Here is a 13,929-nt window from a genome sequence, read left to right as displayed (position 1 = left end):
TGGGTCATAGAAACCTGAGCATTGCATTGCAGACAGGATCTAAGTGTGGTTTTATGGTCTCATCAGAGTTTGGAGTCTATCTGTCTTTGCATCTTTCCATCTATCTATCACATTGTTTTCTTTTTCAATTTGAAATATTTGAAATACTGCATAACTTTCATTTCAGTATAGTAATATTAATGTTGAACATCCTGATTGATGTCTGATATCTGTTCAGTACAGGGAATAATGTTAGAAATGTCCATGCTTTATTTTGCAGCTCCATTTTCTTGAATCACATCTCTAAAATGAGAATAGTATTCAGCAACTTTTATAAATTACTGATCCAAAAGAATGGAAAAACCCATACACGAGTGAAAAAAAAAAAACTTATTACATTATAGCAGTAAGACCTAGATGTCATCAATTTATAAGCAATACGCCAATGAGTCAACGATATTCCAATCAGAAAATTTTATTAATTGTAACGGGTAAAACAAAAAGGCAATTCAGCGCTGGACGACAGGGGGATTATCGTTCCTCCAACTGCCGCGTGTTCCTGTTCCTTGCAACTTCTTTTGTATTGTCAGGTCCCGGGTGTGCTGGTATCCGACTGGTCGGCCTTGGTCGTTAGGCTAGTGTGTCGTTAGTTGATTGGTCCTTTCTTGAGACTTGCTGAGACTTGCAAAATCTACCTGTAAATTCACGCGCTTTACAAACATTGTTGCCACATCCTGGTCTTAATGAGCAAACACTTTATCACACTAGAGGTAGCATTTATTATTAAAATGTGATTTGTTTTCAATTGCCTGAGCCATAGTTATTAGCAGTGACAACTAAGAAAGTAAGAACAGTGTTTGGAATTGCTTTCTCATGTGCCTCAGAATGTTGGCTGAGAAGCCTCCAAAGACACCCATATACTGTTTCCAGTGAGAGATGAGAATTTCTCTATGCTATGCTGCACTTTTGTTACTGTCAGAAAGATTAGTGCAGTAGAAAGGCAATACAGGAGTGGAATGGCAAAGCCAACAAACAGGAAAGGAATAATCACCCGTCTCTGAAGGTCTAGGCTTGTAGGGAAAAACTCCACAAGCGATGGATCTCTAACCGAAGATCCTTCCCCAGCAGCAGTCAGACCTTAAATGAGGTCTAAGAGAGGTGTAGCCACGCTCTACTCGTTCTGGTCAAACAGCTGAATTGCCTTCACCTGTGCTCCCAGGGCTGACCTGATCCTATTTTCAGTCAGTGGTTCAGGCCATGACTCTACAGTTCCCATGCAACTATGCTATGGTTGTCATTCAACAAGCCTATGGAGCTGCAGTAATAACTGTCTATGCTCTGTAAAAGGTGAAGCTGGGGTGGAATAATAGGCATATTTAAAAACAGGATTTTTTTTTCTCCAGGTTCTCCACTCTTCTTGTTGGTAGTCAGGGAAAGCTCTACTCCATTGTGAAGACTGAGCAATTTCTATTTCTCTTTGTCCTTGCAGGTCAAGCCAGTTACTCACAGTAGAATTGCTGTGTCAGCACGGTTTAGAAAACCACTCCAAGAGCCCTATACAATTTTGTAAGTTGAATTTACAGTTACTGAGAGGTTCCCTTTCTCTCCCTTTCTCTCGTCTTAACTCAGATGATTTTTGCTTTAAATGGTCCTTCAAATTGTATTACTTTGCTTTATTTCAGCCTGATTGCTAATGGAGACCTTATTAGCCCTGTAGTACGACTCCTTATTCCAAGGAAGACCCTGAATCACTGGGACCACATTCTTGAAATGGTTACAGCAAAAGTTTCCCTCAGAAGTGGAGCTGTGCACAGGTATCAGGAGGCTGAATATTTGTGAGATACAGTTGCTATGTTTACATATGTTTTTAAAATTCTAGAAGTAGATAATTGATCATGCCTGCTTTATGGGAATTTCCTCTATAAGAACTATCTTTAGAGCTCCCTTCTATGATTCTAGGAACCTGGAACTACATTCACTCCAGATCAGTTTCATTTCAACTGCTTTTTAAAAAGAAAAATAAACTCCACCAAAGCTCTTGGTATTATTCAATTTCTTATCTAAATTATATTTCTTGTCTAAATGCTTAATTAGCAGGTATGTAATAGTACGGTAATAGTCCAACATAGGTAATATAAATACTGAAATAGCATGTTAAAATGACACAAGTGGCCTCTGTAAAGCTTGTCAAAATATCTGGAATGTCCTTTTTGCCTTTAATTTTGATAGATTTTTGTTTGTGGTTTTTTATTTTTTTTTATTTTTTTATTTTTTAACTCACTGGGGCAAATGATTTCAAGGAAAATGTTTTATATCATTTGGTCTTTGCAGATCTGTTCCCTGACAAAGGTATGCTTTATAATTAGTCAGCTCAACCTCCTGGTAAGAGTCAGGGCTTTCCAGTATTTTCCACTACTCTAGTTGTTACAATATCCCTTGCGTACTTTGTAGATAGATTTCAATCACCTCAAGGCCTTGAAATGTAAAGTAAGCTCTTTAAAATAATATCTGGTTGTAGCCCCAGGTTTTAGAGCAAAATGATATGTGGTCTCCATGATAAACTTCACTGCGTAAGCAGGCTGCCAAAGATGTGTAGTGGTAAATGACTGTCATTCCAGTGTTACCCCATGCAGAGCACATTACAGAAATCCATTCTTCAGATAGGAAAGGGTTGGAAAATCTTTCTTCATGGCTTTGCAATCTCTGAGGCTAAGCCTGCAAAATCTTTCTCAAATCAGTGAAACTGCAATGATCTGTCTCAGTTCCTGTGATTACCTTTCCAGAGGTGGTACAGACCATAAAAGATGAAGATTGTGCTGTCTTTTGAGTATTAGCTCTCATCTGCTCTCATTTTCCCTCAGTCCTGCATTTGCTTTGTTTGTTGTCTGGCTTCTTACCACTATTACTTCCTTCAAAGTAAAGGCAAATTCATTTTGCAGTTTTCTGGATCTGATTCTCAGCTATTATAAACCTAAAATGAATGTAGTAACAGCTGTTCACAAAATCTTTTTTTTTTTTTTTTCCTACTTCTAGGCTGATTAAGGATTTAGAAGCCTGTTGTCTTTTTTTCCTTGTTTCTTCCTATCTCTCCTTGATGAATCTGAATGATATAAAGGAAAACATATGTAGTTATGCGTGTACTTAAAATTGCTTTTGAGAAATATTCTGTTCAGTATTCTTTTCAGTATTCTGTTGTAATATTTTGAAAACAAGATAATGCACACAGTTCTTTGAATTATTTAATGTTTTCCTTTTTCTGGTCTTTTAATCCAGTTTTCATTGGCTTTTTCTTAAAATGTTAAGAATGCATATTGAATATACTGGTAGAGTGATTATTATTCTTTAATAAGTTATACCTTAATTACTAGGAATTGCCAAAAGCATATTACTGTTAGGAGAGGTCCTATAAGACCATTAATTCCAGGAAGGCTAACTGGAGTTATGAGAACCTGCATTATGTGTATGTCAGTTTTTCTTCCTTGTCATTAAATGCCTTCGAAAGCTGCCAAGACTTTTGTAGTTTCACATGTGGCTTTTGAAAACAATAATTGATCATGATCGTAAGAACAGAATTATAAGTAAGAAGTATGAGAGAGTAGACAATGAGAAAGTAGTCTTTCTACTTACCAGATTGTGCTTTGGGGTGGGATACAGCAAACTGATCATCAAGGATTTGGTGGGCAGGCAAGTATTTGAAAATAATAGCTCCTCAATTTGCTGTCCACTTTGTCAGCATATGTTTGCTTTGTTTTGACTGCCACTTTTTGGCTGGGACTCAGGAAGGAAAATGGGAGTTCACCATGATCTTACAGGGCAAGCCTTTGATTATCACCCAGTGTGAGTGAGCAGAAATGAGTGCAAGAACGTTTCCTGCATAATATTGTCTAGAGGAGTATAGGAGAACCCAGGATTTTTTTAAATGGTTTGGATCAGTTGAGTGGGTAACAAGCTGCATAAGTAGTGTCACAGACATTTTGTGCGTGATGCTGGTTATGCCAGTAGTTACATATATATTTCCCCTTCGAAAAAATGCATTTTTAGTTCCCCTTTCTTCTTCACTGACTGGTTTGGTTTCCTTCAGTTGCTGTCGTCATTATTTTCTGGATGCAAAATAAAATAAGAAACTGCCAGATGCTTGTCCATAAACTTTATGGGAATTACATTAAACCAAAACTTGTGTGCATTACATCTAATATTAAAATGTAAGCAAAGTGAAAGATTGGGTACAAAAACCCACTGTCATGTTTGTAAGTATTCCTGTATACCTGCATGTGCAAAATCATACAAATAGATAAAACAGTTCTTATACTGCAGTACACCAATCTGCCTTTTATCTTATTCCATGTGAATTCCACAAAGCAAAGTGCAGTCTAGCAAGACACAGGTGAATTCAGAAATGTCTTACTTGATGATTTCTAGATTACTTGTTGTATTATCATCTTTTCTGTATAAATGATGTTATCTGCAAGGCAGTGAAAAATAAATTCCACTTTGAATTGTTGATGAATGCCAAAATTTTGCACTATAAAGAAGGATGAGTAGCACAGAGGGGATGCCTCAGTGTTAGCATGCCACCTCAGAAAGAAGCAGCAATGTGGATAAAGATTTTTTAAAAGAAGCAGCTTCAACTTTGAGAACATTAGGTCTTTGCACATATAAAAGCAAAGTGTTTCTACATAAGCTGCTCTGAAAATAATACCTTCTATTTATTTTCATGGAAATTACATCAGATACACAGAGCAGAATAACACCATTTGAAAGAGCAATTTCTCAGCTATAAAATACCATTTTTCAACAGTTGCCACTTTTAAGCATGCATTTTCATCAGCCATGAACAAGAGTCTGCATGCTACACTCATAAAAATTTGCACCAGCAGAGGTGACTCACTGTTTCACAGCTGCTATGATGGTATAATTGCTAGGAAAATGTTGCTCACCCAGTCCATCTTTAAGTGGCCTAAAGAGATTAAGTCAGAAGGCACCAAGTCTGGACTATACAGTGGATGTGCAAGGACAGTCCAGCCAAGACTGACAGCATGCTACATGGTCTTCAACCTGGAAAAGGACCTTGTGATATCATATTGCAAGAGAAAGACTGTCTTCTTCCCTGGCCTGATTCTGGTAGTTTGAGATTTCAGCCTAGTCAGCATCAGGATGGAGCAGTCAGAGTCAATGGAGGAATTCAGTGACGCTACTTCATGTGTACTTCTATGTTAAACACCAGTTTGTGAGACCATCATTCTGTTGTCATCTGTTGCACAACAACAAGATGTAATGGAATACTGGTGTAAAGGTTCAACCTCTACTGTCATACCACTGACATCCACCTCTGATGTGGGATTATATAATAAAATAGGAGGCATTACTTTCAGAGCAGCCCACATGTAAGCCAAACTGTGCCTGGGAAATCAAGGTGTACTATACTGCAGAGAGTATAAGAAGGGCATGGAGATGCTGGAGGAAGTGCCGCCAAGTACCATAAAGATGAGTGCCTTGGAGGTATGTATTATGTGAAAAAAGTCTGTGAGAGCTGGCACTGGTTATATCGAAGATGGCCCCAGGGGGATCTTATGAATATGTGTAAATATTTTATGGGAATGAGTAAAGAATTCAGAGTAAGACTCTTCTCAGTGGTGTCCAGTGACAGAACATGAGACAGTGTTCACAAACTGAAATACAGAAAATAGCACTGAAATGCAAAAGAAAGAAAGTTTACTATATGAGTCATCAAGCACTGGAATAGGCTGCCTAGAAATCTCTGGGGTGTCAATCCTTGAAATTTTTCAAAACAGAGCTAGATGCAGCCCTGAACAACCTTCTGGATTTTCTCCTGGTTTGTACAGGGTAGTTGTGCAAAACAGTCTCCTGCAATTCTGTCCAGCCTCAGCTATTTTGTGGTTCTGTGACTGGCTATACATACATACATACATACATATATATATATATATATATATATATATATTCAAGGTTGTGCCCCTGCTTTTATGAACTTCAGAGGCTTTTTTTTTCCTCTCATTTAAATCCAATATATATGTATATTTCACTTTATGAGCCAGGGATGTTCTCAAGGCAGGCTGTTGCTATTTTTCCTAGAAGGTACATTGCATAGGTGCATGTATCATTTTATGTCTCCTTACACTGTTGATATTTGTGAATAACATAAAGTAGTTCCTGTGGAAGACTTAGAGAAAGCAATTTAAGATGGCCATTCAGCATTTCTTAATTTAAAAACTGAAGTGCAGAAGTTTAATATTGAGTTTTAAATTGAATAATGCCAAGTTTTGCAATTTGCTTCACAGGGAAGAGCTTTCTTGTTGTAGAATATTTCCTCCTTCCTGATTGTATTGGTCTTCCTTAAATAAGGTGGTAGAGTTGACAATGAAGAGATTGGGATAGCATAGAAGTAGTGTGTTGTCATGCATGCTCATCCCAATCCTAAATCCTTAATGCATTTCTTCCTTCTTAGTAACATGTATGAAAATAAATTATTATGGTAAAAACCTACCTGTTGTAATAGACATACTAAATATTATTTTTGTTGGTGCCTAAGATGTTATAATACATTTTTACATTACATTTCCTGCTGTTTTCTACCTTGTCTCTAAGGTAGAGCCAAGATTCAACACTTCGTTCTATGCTATATAATAGTACAAGGATAAATCTATTGACTTTGTTAAGTGGAGTGGTCTTAGGTCTTTATCTGTGGGGTCATGAACGCACTGTTCTTCCCAGATTGCTAAGTGGTGCTCAGAGCACAAATAGGAGATGGAATCTGATATGAGAGGGGTCAAGAACCCATAGAACAGATCCCACCCAAGATATCAAGGGGAAGGTGTTAAATACAGAATTAATATACTCTTCACATTTATTTAGAAATGGTGAGAAAATGTTATCTGTCATAATGCTTCATATTTCGTTAGTTTTAAGTGAGATTGTTCTGTCATTTATGTCATTTTGTAAAATGGTATTGTTTATTATATTAAGACTTTACCTGTTCTTTCAGACTTTACACTTTAGATGGAAAACATGTTCAGAATGGATCAGACTTGGAGAAAGGGCAATTTTATGTTGCAGTGGGTAGAGAAAAGTTTAAGAAGCTACCATATGGCGAGCTGCTGTTCAGCAAATCTACAATGAGGCCACAGGGGTAAGTTCCGTATTTATATGCGTGTCAGTTCATTTACAAATTAGAAATGTTAACTCCAAAAGCATTTATAAAAGATGGATGGATGGGTTTGTTTGATTGGATGCAAAATCTTATTGAAAACTAAGGAAGTAGAGGTAGAAATCTGTAATAGAAGAGAAAATGGAAATTCAAGGGATTATTTTGGCTCATAAATAAACCACTGATCATATTTCACAAAATTCTTATTAAGCAAAGGTTTATTTTGCTTTGGCTTATTTTTTTTTCTTAAATCACAAGTGAGATTATGAATTATGAGCTAAATGAGATTATGCGTAGCTGCATTTATCAGGGTCTACTTGCATGGTAATGCTTTATAGAATGCGTACTCCTTCAAGAGTGCTTAATATTTGGGTCATTTTTGTAAACAAGCATTATCACATAATAGAACCCTAGACAGGGTCTCTGTAATAAGGAAATTTTAATATCTTTGGAATGTGAAGCTAATTTGGGAGTCATTGCAATTAAAGAAATGGAAATAAATGGAGATTTGTCCCACAAATGAGTTTAGGGCATTTGTCCCACATTATGCATGTAAACTGCTGTATTTATTTATGTAAGTGAACAACGTGAATAACAAAGTATTTTGAGAAACAGAATTCAAAACAAATGAATTTAAGGACAGTGGAAAATGTTGCTTAAGATGTCTTGACCAATTGATGATGCAGAATTTTATTGAAATTGCTGGAATGTTTCATTATATTAGTTCTGATTGTCCTACATTAATACACTGACCACTGCCCTGGTGATTAGAAGTGGGCTCAACTGTGCATTGTGGTGAAATGTAATGCATTTTTTTTGGACTAAGTTAGTGATTATGTGTTTAAATATAGTCTAGTGAGCAGAAATAAGTGATTCTTAGCAAAATTCTGCGATCAGTAGATGGAACAGTTAACTCTGTTGCTATAGTTGTCTTGGTGTTACTTAGTGATAGACTGATAGTATCTATGAAAGAGATAGTGCACAGAACTCTAAGGCATGTTTTATTTTTGCAGTTCTAAAGTACTACCTCCGATTGCAGGGTCTCGAAAATCTAAAGGCAGTGTAAGTATCAAATGCCACAATGGAGTTTGTTTCTAATATTGCTTCATTCCAGCAGATGAAAACTCCTTGTCCTCTGAGTTTAATTAAATCCATAGAGAAAAATCCACAGCCACCTGCTGGTATGCTTACTAATGCTTGATGAATCTGTTTTGCAGTGGTGATTAGATATAAAACTCCAAGAAATATTCTTTCAGAAATGGGTGCCTTATTAAAAAAAAATTCTTCCCTAGCAAAGAACAGCTGCTGTGTTGTGGTCTTTTCCATAATACTTTTCAACTATCTTTATGTATTTGTTTGTTTATTCAAATTATGCTCCTAAAGGAAAAATACAGGGCTATTTACACAGCATATTGCAGGAAAAGGTGTTTCTGCATGCTGAGTCTGAATAAGGCCCTAAAACAGTTTCCTGCCTAATGTGTTTTGTCCCTAGCTAACCATTACAATACAGAGGTTAAGCATCCATTGCTTTGTGTATGGAGCTATTTACATGTGTAAAAATGAGCATAATTAGTGCCAAATTAGAATATGTTTGTGTGCACCAATTATGCACAAGTGAAATTTACTGTATAAGACAGCAGAGTGTCATACTTGCAGTCTGACATTCTGATTGTGTTAGTCGATCATATCTACTCACTGTTCCCAAATAAAAACAAAACCAAACCTCTGGAACATCTAAACAAAATTAGGAATAAAATATACAAGTCTCACATTCTCTTGAAATGCAGCATAAAGAATACAGTTTCAAAGTCATGTTTGTTATTGAGTGAATGAACTTTGCAATTCTAACATTTTTAGAAGAGATATTTATTAACTCTTATCTTCTAATGCCTAAAATCATATAGAAAAAAATAGCTCTAATCACTGTTGTTCAGTATGGACTGTAGTGATACACATATACATGAATGAAATACAGCTATTCATTATTTATATGCATGTATAAATTTGCCTAATTATTCTTTCCGTCAGATGAAACATTATTTTCTTGTAGTAATTGTTTTGTTTTCTTCTGCAAATTTCTGAGGAGCATTTAGTCAGTCAGATCATATAGCAAGTTGATAAGATAGTTACAGTTTTCCAGATTGTTTTAGATATTATTTAACTGTACTGAGTGTAAGTTAATACATTTCATTAAAACCTGATACAATTCCATTGATATTAAAAATCTGGAATAATGCTGAAATTAAAAAGTAAACTTCATCATATTCATTAGTAATGATCATGATCACTTTCTTTCAGGGAAATGATCGGCAGTCTAAATCTACTGTTGGATCCAGTGATCCTGGGGAGAATAGTTCCTCACCTCAGCCTCCAAAAGAGGTCAAAAAATACCATAATCCAGAGGATTCTACGTCCAGAAGGCACAGTTCTAACAAAACTGTGAAAGAAAAACAAACAGCTTCCACAGGATTCCTGCAAGATAATGGTCAGTACTGAGATAAACTCGGTAGTAGCATAGTGACTTTTTATCTTCTGCTAAGCCAGTGAAACACAGAACTAGTCTAGTACTTGAACTGTCACTTTGGCTGATTTAATTTACTGAAGTTATTTTTGCTTAGAAAATGTACCTATGCAAGGTGTTAAATTCCACTTATGCATAGCAGACTTTGTATGATATTTGGTATGCACTGCAAATGCTGTTGTCGTGTGCCTTTTATTTCCCACCACCACCTGTTGGGTTTTTTTTGTTTGTGTGTTTTTTGTTTTTTTTTTTTTAAGGTCTAGAAGGCTGTTCTGTTGCTACAAATATTGCTGATCTACTGGGAATGCTGTTCCTTCTCAATAGTACAAGTTCTGAAAGTCATTAATACTGCTAATTAACATCTTTAAGTAGAATTTAATTATACTTTTCATAGCATTTGACACTGCTTTTACCTGCTGTTTGTATTCTTAATTAAGTGTGCAATAATAACCTGTGGTTTGAAATTTCAATATACATCATCCAACACAGCATTTATGTCTTCATTTGCCTAGAATCATGAGTTGTAAATTTGCTGTCTTGGTCAAATTTTGTGAATTTGAGTTTGAAAAGAACAGTGCAATATAATCTTTCGCATTATAAGAGGGTTTTTTTTCAGAGTAAGCTTGTTGAATTGTCATTTTGTTCAGTCTTGAGTCAAATTTCATTTTCTCCTGCTGTTGGTAAGTGGATATAATTTTAGCCAACTGTTTTTCAGTAGTTTTTTTCTTATTGAAGAATGATGACCACATTAGTAGGAATGTGACTAGAAATGTTCATCCTTTATAACAGCTGAATGGTTTCTTTTCCTTGAAATTATCATGATATAGCCTCAGTTTTACAGATTTGTTGATGCATGCTAGAAAAATTTAAGGGAGTGACTGTCTGATCTGGCCTTTCAGAGAGTGCTCTCAGCTTGATAGTTTTGGGTGCTGAGGGTTGGGACATTGTATTTAATGTTTGTCTACTCCAGATATCTTTGATTATTTATTTGGTTTTTGTTTACAAATAAATAGATGCAGTGACTTAGGCTGGGAAATGCTGGTAGAAAATTCTTCATACAAAGCTCAAAATCCTTATGTCTAGATCTAGTCTACTGTTCAGAGCATTGAACTGCTCTAAGTAGAGACTTAACGTATAAACACAGAAGGCTGAGTTTGGCAGGGTCCTTTGGAAGCTATCTTGTCCAACCTCCTGCCCAGGAAGGGACACCTAAAGCAAGTTGTGTGGTACCATGTCCAAGCATCAATCTAGACTATAGTTAGGCAGATCTCACTCAAACCTCGTACATTAAGAGCAGCCAAAGGAGGTAAATTTTTCTGATAAGTGTAGTGCCATTATTTGTTGGTTTTTCCAAATATATTTTTTTCCATCCTGAGGATTTTTGTAAAGAAAGACTCAGCAGATGTTTTCTGGAAAAAAGGAGATCCCTCTTGCTGAGGCAAGAGAAATACCTGTATTTTGTGGACCTTATATTCGGTAAGAAGGTTTCAGATTACTTCTTCTATTTTCCCTATGGTGGACAGAGTACTAGAAGAAATAATAGGTTTCTCTGTCCTTGTAGCAGGCAGTGACTGAGGAACAAGTCATACTTTGGTAGATAGCAAATTTAGCGAGTTATTTTTCTCTCCATATTTAATTCTAACACTTCTCTTGCTCCAGACAGAAACATCTGGAGATCCTCTGAGTTTATTAAAGAAGTGATTGCTTGCTGTTTCCACTTTAGATTGTGAGTCTTCTGTAACTAAAAGCTTATAAAAGCAGCCAATTCTCTAGTTTGAGCTGAAGAATGTGTTGAGAGTTTTCATTTTTCTCTGTTCTCTCATGTTTATCCTTTTTGCATGGAGACCTGCTAGTAAATGTGGGAATGTGAAATTTGATGTGTGTACTGTTCAGGTCTGGACCTAACTGGTCATGCAGGCAGTTACTGAGGAAGATGATGCCTTAAGTTTGAATTCAGACAATATGGAATGAGAAATCCAGAGCCTTGCAGTGAGTTTCTGATGGAGTGCAATCCCCGCTGTCAGATGATTTCTGTTGATGAGGAGATGCATGCTAAGCCAGTAAGAATTATTTTCCTTTTGAAGCACAAAACCCAAAGCATTTAGTCCTATAAATCTTCAGGTGAATCACTGTGAGTGCTGCAAACTTGTGAACTTTTACAGACTTTATCTTTCTCTAATTAAATTCCCCAGAATTCATTCAGCCAGTCAAGTGGAAAACATTCCAGGAAGCAAATGCCTGAAGATTCTTATCAAATGGCTCATGTCTTAAAGTGATTTTCAGCTCTGTTTGTGTTTTAAGAAGTACATCCTCATTATTTAATTCTTCTAGTTCAGCTTGAATGTATTTATTTGCCCCGTGTTTCTTTTGACCCACTGAAGTGAGGGATGCATTTTGGCACTTAAAGAGAAGCAGATGGGATCCTCTGGAAGAGAATGGTGTTTGAGATATGCTGTTGGAGCTGAGGCTGATCATTACTAAGGAAGAGTGCTTGCAGCTGCTACTATTTCTACTGAAGTGAGCAGACAAGATAGCAGTGTCAAGTTGTATGCTTTTTCATTATCACTCTGTTAACCCAGCCAAACCTGAAAGCATGACACTTGGTGTAATTTCTTTCTGTTGTGTTTTGAAGCATTGTAGATTGCATAACTTACCTGGTGGCAAAATCTAAAAAGAAATGAATGAGGAATGTAATAGGCAGCATTCTTGAGATGACCACACACAAAAACTTTTTTATTTGCTGATGTTGTGAAAAAAGGCACAAAAATAAAGAAAACTATTTTGTAGTGATAATAGGTTATGTACTAGAAATAAAACTAATCAATTTCTTCATTAACATTAAGCAATAAAATGCACCTATAAGATTGTTAAAGCTTCCTAACACTAATTACTTTGAAATCAAGTACTTTAATGTGTATAGAGCACATTCCCATGAAATCCAATAACATCATTCAGAAAGATAGGAAATATCTATGTTTATAGCTACAATTATCAACATCCTTCTCTTTAAGAATCTCTGGATATAGCATTTCATTTCTAAACAATAATAGAATGAGAATTTTACAAATTAGATCTATTCTTGAGTGTAGATCGTGAGTTCTCAAATAATAACTTTCTTAGGCTGTATGCATGCAGAGATACTTTTTTCTTCTTACTGTTGAATCCTAGGAATCCAAAAGAGGAGTCAATCCATTATTGTACTATTATCAATACTCCTCTCCCTTCTTCTCCCTTCTTCTTCCCTCCCCTTCCTTCCCCTCCCCTCCCCTCCCCTCCCCTCCTCTTCTCTCTTTTTATTTTTTTCCCCCTCCTAAATCTTCCCTTGCTAGCATTGCCATCACAGTGTCAGGTAGGATACTTGTGTAGATGAACCACAGATCTGATCTGATACAATAATTTCTACAGTGTTAGTCTCCTAGACTTTTCTTCTTAGAAAATCAGATTTTCCCTTTAAATAAATATCAGCAGATGCTTAAAATTGGATAAAAGGGATCATGTCTGAAGCATTCTTTTATATTTTTGTAAGTAAAACATGACAGTTTGCACAGGACACAGATGGATGTGGGTTGTCTTTTTCCTTTCCTTTCAATCCTTCAAGCTCTCTGTAGTGAAGCTTTTAGTGTCTGCTGTAAAATAACTTTATTTCCATATGAATGCACTGGCAGTCTGGTTTCCCCCGGAAAAGAATTCTTATTGTCTGTTCAGACTTTTCATCTTATTTTATGTTTACAATAACTTGTTCATGTTATTACAAAGGATAAAATCATAGGAAATTATTTTCAGGAAGTTCTGGTAATAATTTAAGATAACTTAAAGTGTACTATGTGTTTAGTAATGAAAATGCTGGTAAATTGAAGACACTCTTTCTTACCCTCCTTCTGGATTTCCTGGAACCTGGACATTAACTCTGACTGCTCCATTGTAATGTTTACTAAGTCAAAGATTTGAACTTCCAGAGTCAGGCCAGAGAAGAAACATAGAATTGATAAGTTTGGAAAGAACCACTAAGATCATGTAGTCCAACCATCACCATCGCCATCACGCCCACTAAACCATGTCACTCAGTGCGACATCCACTGTTTTTTGAAAACCTCCAGATACGGTGACCACACCACCTCCCTGGGCAGCCTGTTCCAATACCTCACCACTCTTTCTGAGAATAATTTTTTTTCCTAATATCCAACTAAACCTCTCCTGATGCAACTTGAAGTCAGTACCTCTTGTCCCAGCTATTTACCTGGGAAAACAGTCTGACTCCCCACAT

At 36.2% G+C, this 13,929-nt stretch overlaps 1 protein-coding gene across 4 annotated transcripts in view; it reads left to right on the top strand.

Annotated features, from left to right (window-relative positions):
* The window catches only part of DCDC2 (doublecortin domain containing 2), a 48,753-nt gene that overhangs the window by 17,399 nt on the left and 17,425 nt on the right, over window positions 1-13,929 (top strand). For all 4 annotated transcript variants that reach the window (XM_032442510.1, XM_015854766.2, XM_032442511.1 and 1 more), the window contains 5 exons: window positions 1,469-1,545; window positions 1,662-1,793; window positions 6,983-7,126; window positions 8,158-8,206; window positions 9,443-9,629. In XM_032442510.1, the coding sequence (XP_032298401.1) occupies window positions 1,469-1,545; window positions 1,662-1,793; window positions 6,983-7,126; window positions 8,158-8,206; window positions 9,443-9,629 (589 nt within the window). The remainder of the gene's footprint in view (window positions 1-1,468; window positions 1,546-1,661; window positions 1,794-6,982; window positions 7,127-8,157; window positions 8,207-9,442; window positions 9,630-13,929) is intronic.

This window comes from Coturnix japonica, chromosome 2 (genome assembly GCF_001577835.2).
Source record: "Coturnix japonica isolate 7356 chromosome 2, Coturnix japonica 2.1, whole genome shotgun sequence".
Taxonomy (NCBI): domain Eukaryota; kingdom Metazoa; phylum Chordata; class Aves; order Galliformes; family Phasianidae; genus Coturnix; species Coturnix japonica.
This window is presented reverse-complemented; position numbering and strand designations above follow the sequence as displayed.